The following is a 17,967-nucleotide window of genomic DNA, read 5'->3' as shown; positions in this document are numbered from 1 at the left end:
TCTGCCCTACTGCCCTCTGTTAGACGCGTTTTTCCCTTGTTTTTCTGCCCTTCTGCCCCATGTTAGACTCGTTTTTTGTGCCCTTCTGCCCTCTGTTAGACTCATTTTTCCCTTGTTTTTCTGCCCTTCTGCCCTCTGTTAGACTCGTTTTTTGTGCCCTTCTGCCCTCTGTTATTCCCTTGTTTTTGTGCCCTTCTGCCCTCTGTTAGACTCGTTTTTTGTGCCCTTCTGCCCTCTGTTAGACTCGTTTTTGTGCCTTTCTGCCCGTCAGACTCGTTTTTTGTGCCCTTCTGCCCTCTGTTAGACTCGTTTTTCCCTTGTTTTTCTGACCTTCTGTCCTCTGTTAGACTGGTTTTTTGTGCCCTTCTGCCCTCTGTTAGACTCGTTTTCCCTTGTTTTTCTGCCCTTCTGCCCTTTGTTAAACTGCTTTTTTGCCTTTCTGCCCTCTGCATCACCACATCATCACTCAGCGCTACCCCAGCATCACTCAGCACCACCACATTATCACTCAGCACCACCACATTATCACTCAGCACCACCACAGCACCACTCAGCGCCACCACAGCATCACTCAGCGCCACCACATTATCACTCAGCACCACCACAGCACCACCACAGCATCACTTAGCACCACCACAGCATCACTCAGCACCACCACAGCACCACTCAGCACCACCACAGCACCACTCAGCGCCACCACAGCATCACTCAGCACCACCACAGCATCACTCAGCACCACCACATTATCACTCAGCACCACCACAGCACCACTCAGCACCACCCCAGCATCACTCAACACCATCCCAGTATCACTCAGCACCACCACAGCACCACTCAGCATCACCACAGCACTACTCAGCACCACCACAGCATCACTCAGCGCCACCACAGCATCACTCAGCGCCACCACTTTATCACTCAGCACCACCACAGAACCCCTCAGCACCACCACAGCATCACTCAGCACCACCACAGCATCACTCAGCACCACCACAGCACCAATCAGCACCACCACAGCACCACTCAGCACCACCACAGCATCAGTCAGCACCACCACAGCATCACTCAGCACCACCACATTATCACTCAGCACCACCACAGCACCACTCAGCACCACCACAGCATCACTCAGCACCACCACAGCGTCACTCAGCACCACCACAGCACCACTCAGCACCACCCGAGCATCACTCAGCACCATCCCAGTATCACTCAGCACCATCCCAGTATCACTCAGCACCAACACAGCACCACTCAGCATCACCACATCACCACTCAGCACCACAACAGCACCACTCAGCGCCACCCCAGCATCAATCTGCGCAACCATTCAACAACAACTGGTTCAAATATGTTCTCTCAATGTTTCAAACTTTATTACAAATGTCACAAAAAGATGTTAATATTTCACTTCTGTTCTTGGATTTTCGTCACAATAAAATACACTGAACATAATCTTCACAAAAGTTATTTACAAAAGTTTAAGCTATTGCCATTATAAATTAAAATCACTTTTATTTAAGTATTAATTATTGAATAAAAATTAAAAGCCATTGTAATTTGTAATATCAATACAGCTAAGTCGCGTAAATACAAAACATGTTGCATTACAAATGCTATAGGTGTCACATTTGCGAAAGTTATAACTATTGGCATTGTAAATGACAAAGCTATTAATTTAGCTACTTTCAAAACCAACACATAAATACAAAAATTGTCATTTACAAGACCAATAGCTCAAACTTTCCTAATGCGAGACCTATTGCATTGCAAATGCTTGTTTTTATATCTGTCAGTGCCTTCTGTTGAGGTTTAATTTTCGTGACAGGCGCCTCATTGCCTACTTGTAACTATTCTCTGACCCTGCTTCAAGGGTCAGAGCAGGGTCAGAGAATAGTTGCAAGTAGGCAACGAGGCGCCAGGAAGCAGGCTTACAGCAGCAGGTGCCCAAGTTGAAGTTAATTTCTTTGTAACCCTTTTGTAAAAGGTTAAAAAAAATTAGCTTCAACTTTTGAACCTGCTGCTGTAAACCTGTAAGTGCTTGGCTGAAAATTCGTCCCCGCTGATTCGTGGATTTTACCGCGATTTCGCAAGTTCGCGGATCGCGAAATCGCGGAAAATCCACAAATTCCGCGAGCGGAACGAATTTTCAGCCCATGCTTAGTTGGTACATGCCTGGGGGGGGGGGGTGAGTGGCTGCATTTCTCACTGTCTGCCCGATCCTGAGGGGCCATATTTAAAACTTACATGAGTGCTTCCTAAGTGAAAGGAATTACTGTAATCCCCCCTAGCAGGAGTTGCAGGGCCCTAGGTGTCCATGTGGAATTAACATATAAAGTGTTGTAGTAGTGCAGGGAAGCTGCACCCTATATGTTCATGGTGATAGTTGATCAATTATGTATGGCCTAGTTGCTGCATTTCATGCCCTGATGTAATGACTATGTCGCTTTATGCCTTGTGATAACAGGATACCAAGTACCATGTCAGGGGTTGCATTTGCATGTACAGTGATGGCATTTTTATGAGATGTGCAACCTATAAGTACTTACTGTAATGCTCTAACTGATGATTATTACAAATGCCAAGTTGGCAAAGCGAATTCTGATTTATGTTATTGTGGTCAATGTATTTATATACAATTTAAGAGACATTTTTATATAACCTGGTGTGGAGTCTCTTTTGTGGTGAATTTATTGTGTCACTGGGGTGTGTGTGTATTGTGAAAATACTTTACACATTACCTCTGGGATAAGCCTTACTGCTCTGCCAAGTTACTAAGGGGGTGGGCAGGGTTCATCTTGGATGTGCAAATCCCTTACCCTGACTAGAGTGGTGGGTTCTGCCTGGCTTAGCAGCATACCCTTGCCAACCAGAAACCCAATTTCTAGCACTTGGATAGTATAAAATGTAATAAGGTTCTTCATGCCTAAACAATTTTTCCTGTGAAACTGCTTAAATATAATGTCTCTCCAACGTTCAGCTTCCGCTTTTTCTCATACCGTATTTTACTCTTTTGAGGAATACAATTATTTCTAGTTGACTCACTATGTTGGCTCCACTTAACATCATATTTATGCTCCAGAGCAGGAAAGTACCTTGAATAGTTGTTGTCCCTGGGCTGTCTTGGCTACGGTTAGGCTATCTGGTTTTAGGTTTAAACCTATAACAATTGATAAAAAAACTAAAGCCTACTTGTATGGTTAGTTTAGAGGAATGATAAGTCAAGGCCTTGACCGTCGCTTGTACTCTGTCCAGCAAAGTGATGCAACACCTGGTAGGGATTATTTACTATTGAATGAGTTGTTTTTCTGCTCTGGGTCAAAAGAAAACATTGTTAGATGCTGCATTAGAGGGTGTAGTGGTACCAAGATGCCCCAACTGATCCTTATGGGGTTTAATACTTTTAGCCTATGTTTTTACTTGAATTCTCAGTCATAGTATTGAACTCATATCTAGACTCACCAAGGAGGCCTTGACATGGATTTTTACTTTTTGAAATGGCATCACTTGCCGGAGGGTTGAGATGTGCTTTTTCATTAACGTGGCTCTCAAATGAGCCTACTTCTGCTGCCTGGGATGGGGAATGGGGCACATTGGGCTGCTGAAGATGTTAATGACAGAGTGAAACATTACACATTATAGGCAGCTGAGTGATTAGATCTTGTTTAAACTGGAAAAAATAGAATGGTGGCTGGTGCAATATGCTGAATTGGATTAACACAGAAGTTTGCACAAGGAACTGATTGAGTGTGACCTGACTTAAAATTGTCGTACTTTCCGCTAATTGCAATTTCAGGGGATCTATTAGTTGCGGGGATCATGCTCCATGTTAATGCCCCTGTAGTTGTGCTACAATCCATGTTTTCCCCTGTAGGGGGTAGGGCGGTGTCAACTGTAGTGTTTGCCCAGTTGTCATTGGACTCCTTGAAAAAGTCAGTTATCATACGCGGGCAGAGCCAGCATCCCCATATGCTGTTTTCAGGACATCCTGGAAGTGTGCTGACCAACTTGCACCAGCTCAGCCACTCCTTGTGATTTTCTATTCCTGCTCTCTACTGGCTCAGCAGCCCTTATTTCTCCATATCACATCAGGATGATTACAATGCCAAGGGTGCCCGGTTACTATGCAGGTATCATGCAGTTATAGCACTTGGTGCAGGATGCATGATACAGCGATACTGCAATGCTGCAATGCCATTCCTGAGCTGCTTTGTTGGCTGAACTGCCCCTCCACACACCTGCTATGTAGCTACTTTGAGACTAGGGCCTGATGACTTGCAGGATGACTTTGAAGTGCACTGCACATGAATTTCATGCCAACAGTTTAGGATAAGTGAGGACTGTACTTAATAAGAACATTTGTATTTGGATGTCATTTGTGTTTCCACAGAGCCTTATTAAACCCTTATTAAGCCCTATTTGTCTAGGAGTGGAACTAGTTGGCTGTTCATCACTGTGTTATAACAAGAAAGTAATGAATAATAAAGAGATGCATCTTTTATAACAAGTTCAAAACCTTTTGAGCATTTCTTGGACTGATTGAATTGTTCTACTTCATGTTGATTAATGTCTTGCCTCTCCTCTGTGTGTTGCAATGCAGAGTTCTTTATTTGAAATTGGTTTAGTGTCAGATCATATACAGAACAAAAGATAATAGAAAACTGAACAAATGAAACTTTGATCAGGCCGTGTTTCAAGTTGTAAGGACATTCTGGCAAAGGCTTTATGAACATTGTAGTTTAATGAGTAACTGCATAGTTTGTAGCTAACAGAAGGGTATTAAACACATATTTCATCTACACTTTCTTTTGCATTGGCAACCTCATGATTTTAGAAATCCAGTGTAATGCTTAGAGTGTAGGTTACACATCCCAGTCAAAAATTACATTGACCTGCTTTTGTTCAATAAAATATTTATATAAAAAAAAACATTGACAAACAGGTCATTTACGACAACGATTAAGGAATGGTTGAATCTTGTTTGAGGTTAGTATGTCTTTGAAGTTCCATGAAAAGGTGCAACTCATTGTCCCTGGCAGACATATCCTCAACCTTAAAGTGTTGATCCTACTGAGTTGGCTTTCATTGGTTGTTCCTGGTGACTCCAAAGTAATGATATTGGGCTCAGTTTAAAGTCAGTAGTAGGACTATGAATCTTAATATTGTAAAGGAGGAACATTAATTAACATTTACAGGCTCAGATAATATCAAATCATAGGTACATAATTTTACTACATAACAATAAGTATATGGTCATCTTAATCACTCAAGAGCGTACCTAGATTAGCACCGGCCTCGTTAACACTATTAGACAATTCATGCCAAAAGAAGAAAAAAATTAAGCCTCATCTAGGCTCCCTTAGGCAACACTTAGCACCAAAGGCCTCTTCAGTCAATTCTCCTTTCCTTCCTCACTTTATCAAAATTGGCAAATTTTCATTAAAGTATCTCTAAATAAGGTTTCTTAGATTGTGACTGACGTTAGGAAGCAGCTAGAGCTCATAAAGATAATAGTTCAAGTTCAAGTTCAAGAATTTGTATAGCGCGCTACTCACCCAGAGGGTCTCAAGGCGCTTGGGGAGGGGGTTCATTATTTATCGAATAGCCAGGTTTTAAGTTCTTTTCTGGAGGAGATGTGGTTCTGTGTGAGGCGGAGATGAGTGGGGAGTGAGTTCCAGGTTTTGGCCGCTAGGTAGGAGAAGGATCTACCTCCCATGGTGAGTCTTTGGATACGCGGGACTGCGACGAGGCCTTGATTGGAGGATCTTAGTTGGCGGTTGGGTGTGTAGAAGGAAAGTCGGGTGTTGAGGCATTCGGGTCCTAGTTTGTAGAGGGCCTTGTGTACGTGGGTGAGGAGACGGAAAGTTATTCTTTTGTTGACGGGAAGCCAGTGGAGGTCTTTCAGGTGGCCGGTAATGTGATCACGGCGAGGGATGTCCAGAATGAGTCTCGCCGATGCGTTTTGGATGCGTTGGAGTTTTTTCTGTAGTTTGGCTGTAATACCGGCGTAGAGGGTGTTTCCGTAGTCTAGACGACTCGTAACCAGTGCGTGGGTGACAGTCTTTCTTGTCTCGGTGGGGATCCAATGGAAGATTTTTTTGAGCATACGAAGTACGTTGAAGCAGGAGGATGAGACGGCGTTGACTTGTCTGGTCATCGAGAGGGAGGAGTCCAGGATGAAGCCTAGGTTGCGTGCGTGGTCAGTGGGTATGGGTGCGGAGCCTAGGTCCGTAGGCCACCATGAGGCCGAGGGGGAAGATCCTAGGATGAGCACTTCTGTTTTGTCTGAGTTAAGTTTCAGGCGGCTGTTTTCATCCATATGGCTACTTCTTTCATGCCCTCGTGGAGATTGGTTTTGGCGGTGTTGGGGTCTCTGGTGAGGGAAAGGATCAGCTGGGTGTCGTCAGCGTAGGAGATGATGTTAAGGTTGTGTTGGCGCGCGATGGAGGCGAGTGGGCTCATGTAGACGTTGAAGAGGGTGGGACTGAGTGATGATCCTTGTGGTACACCGCAGATGACCTCGGTGGCCTCTGATTTGAAAGGGGGGAGGCGTACTCTCTGAGTTCTTCCGGCGAGGAATGAGATGATCCAGTCCAAGGCTTTGCCTTTTATGCCAATGTTGCTGAGGCGTTGTGTGAGGGTGCTGTGACAGACAGTGTCGAAGGCGGCGGAGAGGTCGAGTAGAATGAGGGCCACTGTTTCTTTGTTGCCCAGAAGTGTTCGGATGTCGTCTGTTGCTGCGATGAGGGCGGTTTCGGTGCTGTGTTTGGCTCGAAAACCGGATTGTGATGGGTCGAGGGAGTTGTTGGATTCCAGGAAAGTTGGCGAGTTGGCTATTGACGGCTTTTTCGATGACTTTGGCCGGGAATGGGAGGAGGGATATGGGGCGGTAGTTTTTAAGTTCGGAGGGGTCTGCTGTGGGTTTCTTCAGGAGGGCGCTGACTTCGGCATGTTTCCAACTTTCTGGGAAGGTAGCAGAGTTGAAGGAGCAATTGATGATGTTACGGAGATGGGGTGCGATGATGGAGTCTGCTTTGTTGTAGATGTGGTGGGGACATGGGTCGGTTGGCGAGCCAGAGTGGATGGAATTCATGAGGCGGATGGTGTCTTCAGTGGTGATTGCGTTCCAGGCGTTGAGGTGGTTGGAGGGCGGTTTAGGCTCTGAGGGCGGAGGAGAGGATTGTTCGTAGGAATTGTTTTCGAAGCTGTTATGTATGTCGGCAATTTTGTTGTAGAAGAAGGAGGATAACGAGTCGCAGAGGTCTTGGGAGGGAGTGATGTCATTTGAGGCTGCGGTGGGGTTGGTGAATTCCTTGACGATGTTGAAGAGTTCCTTGCTGTTATGGGTGTTGTTGTCGAGTCGATCCTTGAATGCTGATTTCTTGGTGGATCGGATCAGCTGGTGGTGTTTGCGGGTGGCTGACTTGAAGGTGGTCATGTTGTCGGTGGTTGGGTTTTTTCTCCATGTTTTCTCGAGAGTACGGCATAGTTTCTTGGATTTCTTGAGGTCATCGTTGAACCAGGGGGCCTTTTTGTTGTTTTGTTTGGTGTGGTGGTTTTTCAAGGGTGCTAATTCGTCAGCGCTGTGAGTGATCCATTGTTTGAATTTGATGGCAGCTTGGTTTGGGTCCGAAGGGAGGGCGGGTGGGTTTTGGTTGAGCGATGTGAGAAGTTGGTCGGAGGTGATTTTGTTCCATTTTCTCCGGGGGATAGGTTGTGGGGGGATGTGGATCGAGGTTGTTTTGTAGCTGAAGTGAACACAACAGTGGTCTGACCAGTGGAGAGCTGTGGTTTGATCGAAGGAGATGTGTTTGCTGGAGGTGAAGATTGGGTCGAGCGTATGTCCGGCTATATGGGTGGGGGTGTTAACAAGTTGTTTGAGGCCGAGATTGGCCAGGTTGTCAAGAAGGGTGGTGGTGTTGCTGTCGTTTTTCTTTTCCAGGTGGAAGTTGAGGTCTCCTAGTAGGATGTAGTTCTCGGAGGGGAGGGCATGTGGACTGATGAAGTCAGTGATGTCTTCGCTGAATTGTATACGGGTTCCTGGTGGTCTGTAGATGAGGGTGCCTCTAAGTGTGGTTCTGGGGTCGGTGTGGATCTGGAAGTGGAGGTGTTCGGCGGTTGTAAGGTTATCGTCGAAGCTAGTCGTGATTTTGATGGTGTTCTTATGGACGATGGCGATGCCTCCTCCTGTTTGGACGGAGCGGTCTTTCCGGATGATCTTGTAATTTTCCGGGATGGCAATGGCGATGTCGGGTGTTGATGATGCGTTCATCCATGTTTCAGTAAGAAAGGCGATGTCCGGTGATGTGGTGTCGAGTAGATCCTAGAGTTCAGTGGCGTGTCTGTGGACCGAGCGGGTGTTCAGCAGGAGGCACTTCAGGTGGTTAAAGTCGGAGCTGTGTTTTGGGTTAGTGGGTGTGGTATGGGTCTTGTCACTGGTGAATGTGCAGGATCGACAGGCGAAGGGGCCGTGGGTGCGTCCCGGGGTAGCTACGTAGCATTGTGGTGAGTGCCCGGGGTTAAGGGCGAGGAGAGTAGCGGCGTCATACGTGAGGCGGGTGGGCAGGGTAAGGCGGGGACCAGGGGGTCTGGCGCTGGGCGCGGTCCAGGCGCGGACGGGCGTAGACAGGCTTACCTTTGGCGCACCTTCGGCGCGCATGGGGCGTGATCGCTGCGCGTGAACGCTGCGCGTAGGTGTGTCTGACTTAAGTGGGTAGTGGGGGGCGGAGCGTGGGAGGGGCAGCTGGGAGGCGGGAGGCGGGAGCGGGGAGGAGACACGGGCCACGAGTGAAGACAATAAACAAAATGGCAGTAGATAAAGCGAAACTGGGGCACAATATCGGCAAAACAGTAATAATGAGGCTAAATTGAAATCACAGCAATGCAGCGCAACTGGGCTCTGAAATAATTAAAATAAAACGACACAGGCTAATTTAAATCCCCGCAATGCAGCGCAATTGGGCTCTAATGTAATAGCGACAAAACGATACCAGGCGCTATGTAATCGTTGAAGCGCTCTCGGGTTGCAGGCGATGTCTCAGGCAATGCAATTCAGCAGAGGAGGTAGGGAGGTGAGGCAGAGGAGCGTGGGGGGAGCGACCGCTACGGAGCAAGTCCGGCTGGTCACCTGGTAATGGAACGCCCACAGTCTATACTGAGATGAATTGGGTTATAAATAGTTGGGGACTCACGTGCTGCAGGTGATAGGCTGGTCCTGCTCATGGAATGGTGAAGTGAGTTCCTGCCACTGAATGTTGACTGGAAATATCCCTCCAATCAGGAGGTCTCCTTCTTTTCTGTAGGTACTTTCTTCCTGGCTCCTCAGAGTGCAGCCAAAGGCATCCACATGGGCAACAATGGAAGGAGTCATCAAGAGGATTGCAAAGAACAGCATTATAGAAGGGAAAAACACTAGGAAGTGTTTTTTAGTTCAACAAGAGACCATCAGCGAGAAAAGTAGAAACGATCTATACATTGGAAAAACACCACAATCAGCTATCAAGACACATAACATAACTGGATAAGTCTAGCAACATTAGAAGAGATCATAGGAGTGTTTCAACATAACATACTTAGAGCATCTGGTGTATAATTTCAATGTTATTGTCGTCTAAAGAAAAATGTAAGTATTTAAATTACTTTGGGATGTCTTAGGGTGACATAATAACTGAATTGGTTACACTCTAGAGGTAATAGGATGTTGAATGAATCACAAAAACAGGTGTATATTGTGAGAAAGTCATCATTTTTCTCCTGATCACCCCTATATTATGCTTGGTACTGGCGGTAACTGACTCTGACTGTGCCCTGGGCTCTACTTACAAAACCCAGGGCTAGTGCTATGCTGTAAAAAATATTGTCTAATTACAATTGGCAATGACAGACCCCTGTAAGTCCCTAGTAATAAGGCAAGGAGGAAACAAACTATCTATAGGTCTCTAGTATAAATAGTGCAGAGAGGTTTAGAGCCCAGTAGATTTCGCATGTGCACTGCTGTGTTGATTCCTGTCCTTTTAAAGACAGCCCTGATTTGTAGACTGTCTTTTAAATGTAATTATATGCAAACACGACTTTGGGATTAAAGGCACTTCCAAAGTATTAATCTACCTTATTTTTTACATATAATGTCTCCCCTATGGGCCCCAGGGATAGGGTGATTTGTAACTATAAGCAGGGGAAAAAAAGATATTTTACAAGGCTTGGTGAGGGAAAAGCTGTCAATTCTATTTTTTCCTATTGTAGTGAATGGCTCCATAGTGTAACATTATAGTATTTTATTTAAATATAAATCTTGATAGGAGCCATGTGAAAAATATACTTCAAGGTATCAAAGTAAAAGTTTAGATAAATCCCAAAACATGCTACTGATTTTTAATAACTATGACCGGAAAAAAAGTATTACATTTTCTTTCATATGAGCCAAAATCCAGCATTCAAGCTGCTCTTTCCTGTTTTGCCAACCTCTGCCCAGGCTGGCCAGTCTGCTCTAATCAGGTGTGAAAAGTTCTGCTGGAGAGAGAAAGGGTTTCCTGTGGGCACATAAGTACAAGCTGCAAAGCAGATGACAGGAAGGGGGTGAGGGGTAGCCAAACTGATCTTTTCTTTTTTTTTTGCAGAGTTTTATATAGCGCAAACTTGACCCGAACTGAATCAGGTATCAGATTGCTTACATAGCACCAGTTACGTTACGTTGCCCAGAATCACAGGATGTTTACCAAGACTCAAACCCAGATCCCCAGGTTGATGCCCAAATCTTGCCACCTCCAGCCAGCAAAGGTTGCTGTTGATGAGAGATATGAGGAACTGCGCAGGAGATGTGCTGCGCTGTCAGCGATGCATTGGTTCTGAGGACTGTAAGGGGGTGATGCAGGCCTTCTGCGCCGGGTCCAATCCATGCAGCAGCGGTGGTGCATCGGTTCTGCTTGAAGATGCACTGTTCAACCAAGGAGATACATAGGTTCTGGTCAGGAATGCACTGCTCAACAGAGAAGATGTATCGGTTCTGCTGGTAAGTACCTTAGTCCACTTTCAAGGGCCCAGGACTGGGGAGACACCAATTGGCAGGGTAAACTCACAAAAGGCAGAGCCCAGGTGCAGATGCAAGATTGTTGGAAGCCTGTAATGTCCCTGAGGATTCAGATCAGGAGGCCAGCCAACTAGTCCTAGGAGTCACTTTGGGTTCTGGGTTCAAAAGGGGAAGGTCCACTCCTTCTCACCCAGGAAAGAGAGCAGCAGGCAGCAGGTCAGCACATAAAAGCAGGAATCTATTGGAGGAGCAGTTCATCAGAGAGGCAGTCCTTTTCAGCAGCACAGCAGTCCTTCTTCTGGGCATAGTCTCCTTGGTCCAGAATTGTATTGAAGTGGTGGTGTCTGAGGTCCTTCTTTCATACAGACTGGTGTCTTTGAAGTGAGGAGAAACTTCTAGAGACAAACCTTTTGAAGTGCACAGATGCCCTGCCAGCCCTGGCTCCAAATGACTACAGGGGTGTTCAGCCCTTTGTGTGGGGATAGGACTCAGCCTATTCAGGTGAAAGTGAGGCTTGTTCTAGCTCCTCGCTCCCATCCTGTCAGTGATCGCCTATTCATTCACACCTAAGCTCCCATTATGTGTGGCTGTCCAGGTGGGATACACAAAGCCCAACTTTCAACTACACCCAATCTCAAGACGAAAGACAAAGTGCAGGCACCAAATGCCAACTTTATAAAAGTGCCACGTTCAGAATTGTAATTTAAAATATGCTTTCACCATAAGTTAGGATTTTTTATTAAAATTCCTAAGACTTCAATTATGAACCAATTATATGGTCCCATTTGGAAATTACACTTAAAAATGTAATAGAGTAATCCCAATGTTTTTTTTTTTTTTAAAGATTTTATTAATGAAGCAAGAGGAGGCCATACAAATATCAGGTGTCAGATTATAAAATACAGAACAGGTATAGGCGGGGGAAATATTCATGCAAATAATAAATGCGAAAGGAACATGTGACGTCATCTCGATTACGCATATTGAAAGGAGGAACAAACAGTATATTAGACGATCTAGAACAATCCCATCCGCAGGACCCAGTCCTCAGAGGTACAGGATAATTAAAACTAGTGTAGACACCCAGACAAATAAAGAATCAGTGAAGGATAAACATCTCACCTCTCGTGAAAGGAAAAAAAGAAAGAAAAAAGGAGCCATAGACAAAACAAAGGCAAAATAAAAAAAATAAAAAACCCTTACCCCCCACCCTGCACCCATGCAATGGCTATGGCCCAACCCCACTAGCAGCGTGCCTGTCGCCCAAGAACTTGCCCTAAAAGAAGGAAAGAAGATAAAGCGGAGGAGGAGAAAGCAAATACACCCCCGGTCTCCCGTACCCCCCGCCAGAAGCGACCACCCCGAGATATAGTCAAACCAATATACAGCAAAATATACAGACCAATCGGGGGAGTTTAGCAAAGCACCACCCTACTCCCATCACAGTATAGGTTACAATCCCGGCATTGAATCAAGCTATTTTATCAAACCCAAGCATTCAAGTTCAGCCCTGGCCAGTACGGTCTTTCGTGAGAGTCTTTTGCACTCGAACCACCATCTCAATGGAAAAAGCAGAACGTTTGTTAAAGTTCATGTCAGCGTTGCAGGATCGATAACAGGATAAAAGTTCACGATGTCCACAAATCGAGCGAGAGAAAGTGTCAAAAAATAGCGAGTCTCTCCAATAGTCACTGAGGAACTTGTTACAGCACATAAGACTGTCAATATCTGTATTAGGCGGCAGCAGGATCGAGCAGGGAACGCTGGCGATAAGCACGGGCTCGCTGGCTGTTAATTGGGAGCCGACAAAGCACATTAAATCCGGGTTCCGCACGGGGACCTCGATCTCAGGCATACATTGCACCGCTGGTACCACAGCTAGATGAGAACTTAGCGAAGAGTCGGTATCCGGTCCCAAGATACCGTCCACTTTCACAATCAGTGTCCGGACTACAGCGGTGGGTTGCGAATGGAGCGCCCCAATGGCGGCCATGACGGCCTGCAGCGATGACGTGCCTTCCGTCCGCCCCATCCCCTCTCACGAAGCGATAGAGCAGGACTCGAACCCCGGAGGCCGGCTACTCCGGGGTAACAGGCCACGCGCATCCGATGACAACAGTGGGTGCTCTCCGTCTTGCAAGATCGACACCTTCGCCGCTAGCGAGGGCCCCGGCAGCAGGTAGCAGGGTCTCTGGGCGTCGGACCCCCGACCACGGCAACCGGTGCGGTACGCTGCTGTTTTCTTGGTGTAGACCGTTCACAGTGTTGCCATCCAAAACAAACAGTTTATGGCACACTTTGGGAGACCGGGCTCAGTCCAGGTCCAGCGGTCGATGTTGATCAACTCCAACCCGGATAGGCTAGAAATCGAGGCCCCGGCTTCCACACGGTGTTAGGCCGAGAATGGAAACACAGCGTATCTTCTTCATCCGATAAGATACAATTCTCGGGATTGCACCTTTAGAAGTAGAAATACTTCATGAACACGGGAATCTGGTGCGAGTTCAGGATTAATGGCAGGATATACGAGCTGCTGGCGGAGGTCGAGGGAGCCGGGAGCTTACGCGGCCATCTTGATTGCTAGCGTAGCTCCTCTGGTAATCCCAATGTTATCCAATGGGAGATATAGGCCTTGCAGTAGTGAAAAATAAATGTAAGAATTTTCCACTACCAGGACAGGTAAAATCTAAAAGTATTTTTTAACAATTTAACCATTTTTATGCTCTTTCGTAAACACTGTCATGCGTGCAACCCCTGGTGCATGCTCAGCCCAAACCACGCTATTTCATTGCGAAAAGTAAGAGTCACCTGATTACATGCTCTGCCCAAACCACGCGGTTTCATTGTGAATGCCAAACTCACTGCAAGGTCGGCATGGCAGTTTAAACTGCATACGCAGGCTCTGCAATGTCAGGCCTGAGAAATGTTTAAAGGGCTACTTTAGTGGATGGCACAATCAGTGCTGCAGGCCCATTAATAGCATTTACTTTACAGGTAAGGACACATGTAGTGCACTTTACTAGGGATGTGTAAATAAATTAAATATGCCATTTCGGTATAAGCCAATTCTACTATGCGTTAAGGAAAGAGCACACGCACTTAAGCACTCTTTAGCAGTGGCTAAGAGCACAGTGTTAAAGCCAACGAAAACAAATTCAGAAAAAAGGGAAGAAGGAGGGCAAAAAAATTGGGGATGACCCTGCCAATAGGGCCTTTTCCAAAATATAAAATATATAACTATATAAGAACTTTATTTTAAATAAAAAATATTATAGCCCTTTTTTTCATGAAAAAAAACAAAATGATCTTTAGGATTTAAATGTGCAAAACATCCAATGAAAATTTTCAGTTAGGTATCTTGTTGTAGATCAATTTTTTATGCAATATTAAATTAAAACAATGTTGAAATTTTTCAAGATAATGTCCATATGTAATTACTATATACTTTGCATTAAATGTTTTACTGTAACTATAGATATTTAGAACATTTAAGTAACAAATCACATACATGAAACTAAATTTAATTGTTAAGAATAAAACCAAAAGCAATGTAAAAACATATAATTTCACAGTGATTAGGATAGTTTGAAAAACATGTATATATTCAAAGATATATGCTGTATTTCATAACCATTTTTAAAATAATTAAAACATTAAACAGAGCACAACCTCATCTTTGAGAAAACAAAAATAAATTAAAGGCTGCCGAATTACTTCTATACTAATTCCAATCCGCTGCTCATTGGGAGAAATGCATACATTTTGGGGGGTTCAGATTTACTATTTAACCCCAGTCTCACAAATATTGTGGAAAAAGCATAAACTGAAAGGACAGAGTTTGGGGGGGTGAGTAATGACTTTAAATATGCTAACTATAGTCACACAAACTTTGGGGAAAGTGTATAATCAAAGGACTTGGCATTTACTATTCAAACTCCAATCCATGAAACAGTGGTAAAGTGCAAAAATAAAAGGACAGATTTAGGGCCTTATTACAATTTCGGCAGCCATGAATCACTGTGACCGCAGTCCAACTGCCGCAAGCTTGGCAATCCAACTGCCGTATTATGAGATTGTCGGATTGCTTAGACTGCAGTTGAACCGCCAACTCTGCCAGCAATCCGCAGACCACTGCGGCCAGTGAAATTCAGCTTCCATAGGGTGGTACAGAGGAGTCCGACCACGTCTGGATTACGAGTTGACTTTCCGATGAGCCGACCACAACAGTAGGACTGCCAGCTAAAGGTCAGTAGAAATTAAGGATTTGGGGTGCATACGTATCCCTTCCCTGTTCTTCCCATCAGAGTTCGACAGGGATCCCTTTCTCCAGATCCACCTACACAGAAGTATCTTCACCACATAGAATAGGACCCTGCATTAAATGTTTTACTGTAACAATAGATATTTAGAACATTTAAGTAAAAAATCACGTAAATGAAACTAAATTTAATTGTTAAGAATAAAAAAACAAAAGCAATGTAAAAACATATAATTTTACGTTGATTACGATAGTTTGAAAAACATGTATATATTCAAAGATATATGCTGTATTTCAGAACCATTTTAAAAAAAATTAAAACATTAAACAGAGCACAACCTCATCTTTGAGAAAACAAAAATAAATTAAAGGCTGCTGACTTACTACTATATTAATTCCAATCCTCTGCTCATTGGGAGAAATGCATACATTTTGGGCTGTTCAGATTTACTATTTAAACCCAGTCTCACAAACATTGTGGAAAAAGCATAAACTGAAAGGACGGAGTTTGGGGGGTGAGTAATGACTTTAAATATGCTAAATATAGTCACACAAACTTTGGGGAAAGTGTATAATCAAAGGACTTGGCATTTACTATTCAAACTCCAATCCATGAAACATTGGTAAAGTGCAAAAATAAAAGGACAGATTTAGGGCCTTATTACAATTTCGGCAGCTGTGAATCACTGTGACCGCAGTCCGACTGCCGCAAGCTTGGCGATCCAACTGCCATATTACGAGATTGTCGGATTGCTTAGACTGCAGTTGATCCGCCAACTCCGCCAGCAATCCAAGACCACTGCGTCCAGTGAAATTCAGCTGCCATAGGGTGGTACAGAGGAGTCCCACCACCGTCCGGATTACGAGTTGGCTTTCCGATGAGCCGACCACAACAGTAGGACTGCTGGCTAAAGGTCAGTAGAAATTAAGGATTTGGGGTGCATACTCATCCCTTCCCTGTTCTTCCCATCAGAGTTCGACAGGGATCCCTTTCTCCAGATCCCCCTACACAGAAGCATCTTCACCACATAGAATAGGACCCTGTGATACACAGGTATGTGCTCTTTTTACCATATACCCATTGTACGAACTGCCCAAATATGAGTCAGACTCGGGTAATGGGTAGGTGGCATTTTTTCACATGTATCATTCATATGTGTGCAATCGACACACATGCAGTCGAATTGCTCACACAGGCATTGGTATGAATGGAAATCTAGTCACTATTGCCACAAGACCACTGCAGCTACACGGCATACATGGCGGTCAATTTTTAATACGGTGGTGGAAAATTACTATGGAACCTTAAACAAGTACAATACCATTAAGGGGCGTATTACGAGTCTGGTGTCCTGGGACCCCTGTACTTGCAGTAGCGGTCTGACCACCACCACCTTGCGGTCCGACGGCCATATTATACATATTATGATGGTGGTGGTGGGACCACCACAAACCCCTACCTCTGCTGGGATTAGGTATCCAACAGCAATGCGAAAAGCAGGTTGGATTAGCGGCAGTGCCGATGCTGGCAAGCGCTAAGCAAGTTACGGCCTGCATTTCCACCAAGCATTTTATGGTGGAGAACCGGCCATGAAATGCTTGGTGGAAAGGTAGGGAAAGGGGCTCCCCACAAGGCCCCTGGGGAAGTCCTGCCATGGTGGTAGGTGCTGGGGGCACATAATTTGCCCTCCCACAAGTACATACTCCTGAATGCACTGTGTGATATGCACAATATGGTGCATGCTACACAGTGCAACTGACGTGGCAGCGGTCCCACGGCAGCTGCATGACTGCTGGCTGTAATCCTCAGCCAGCAGTCATGCTGCTGCCGTGGGACTGCCACTGCACCACCTGCCCACCTTGGATTCCAGTCGTAATCTGGCAAGCAGGTTCACCACAGGCTTGGCAGTCTTTCTGGGATCGCCGTGGTTGCGGTCCTACAGGAAGACTGCCAAACTGGTAATAAGACCCTAAAACACCATCCAGCCAACGCCCCAATAAGCCCTAGAATCCTTAATACTAAAATTATTTTTGAATTTTCCTTACACTGTAAAGCCCTGTTTTTCAAAATGTCCTGAATTAAATTGAAATTAAAACGAAATGTTACAACAATTTAAATATTTCTTTTCAAATGTTTAAATAAAGCACTAACCAACCATGCCCCAAAACAACCTGCATCCCTTAAAAATTATGAAAAATAAACCCCCAAAAAATAGCAAAAACACATAATGCAACAATTATTTCAATACAGATATAAATTAATCAAAAAAAATCACACGAATGCAATAACTGTAAAAAACACGTTTCAGTAAAATATATTTTTTAAATGTATATTATTAAGAAACAAAAAAGTTACTTACCTTCGATATTATTTTCCACAATGTTTTTTGCAGTCACATATGTAATGTAGTCACGAATTCCTGGTCGAAGGTGCGTTACTCTTTACCTACTCCAAGTGGACATTTCATCTCACCTATCATGGCAGCCTGTATGCAGTGAATGTCTGAGGTTAGCCACAATCACCTCTAAGTGGGCTTGTAATAACATTTGGGTATAGCTGCATTTCTCCTGTGCATGCTTGTGGGTTACTCTTTGTTAGATCTGGGGGTCTCTAGTTGGCAGAGGTAGGTACCACTGTCCAAATAGGGACCCTTGCTTCTAGTCAGGACAAGGAGATAACTCT

At 44.8% G+C, this 17,967-nt stretch overlaps 1 protein-coding gene across 1 annotated transcript in view; it reads right to left on the bottom strand.

Annotated features, from left to right (window-relative positions):
• LOC144797962 (extracellular calcium-sensing receptor-like) overlaps positions 1 to 9,394 on the bottom strand; it is a 123,555-nt gene extending 114,161 nt beyond the window's left edge. Inside the window, exon 1 of the mRNA XM_078668768.1 lies at positions 9,192 to 9,394. Within this exon, the coding sequence (XP_078524894.1) occupies positions 9,192 to 9,394 (203 nt within the window). The remainder of the gene's footprint in view (positions 1 to 9,191) is intronic.
• Between the last annotated feature and the right edge of the window lie 8,573 nt (positions 9,395 to 17,967).

Source organism: Lissotriton helveticus, chromosome 12 (assembly GCF_964261635.1).
Source record: "Lissotriton helveticus chromosome 12, aLisHel1.1, whole genome shotgun sequence".
Classification (NCBI taxonomy): domain Eukaryota; kingdom Metazoa; phylum Chordata; class Amphibia; order Caudata; family Salamandridae; genus Lissotriton; species Lissotriton helveticus.
This window is presented reverse-complemented; position numbering and strand designations above follow the sequence as displayed.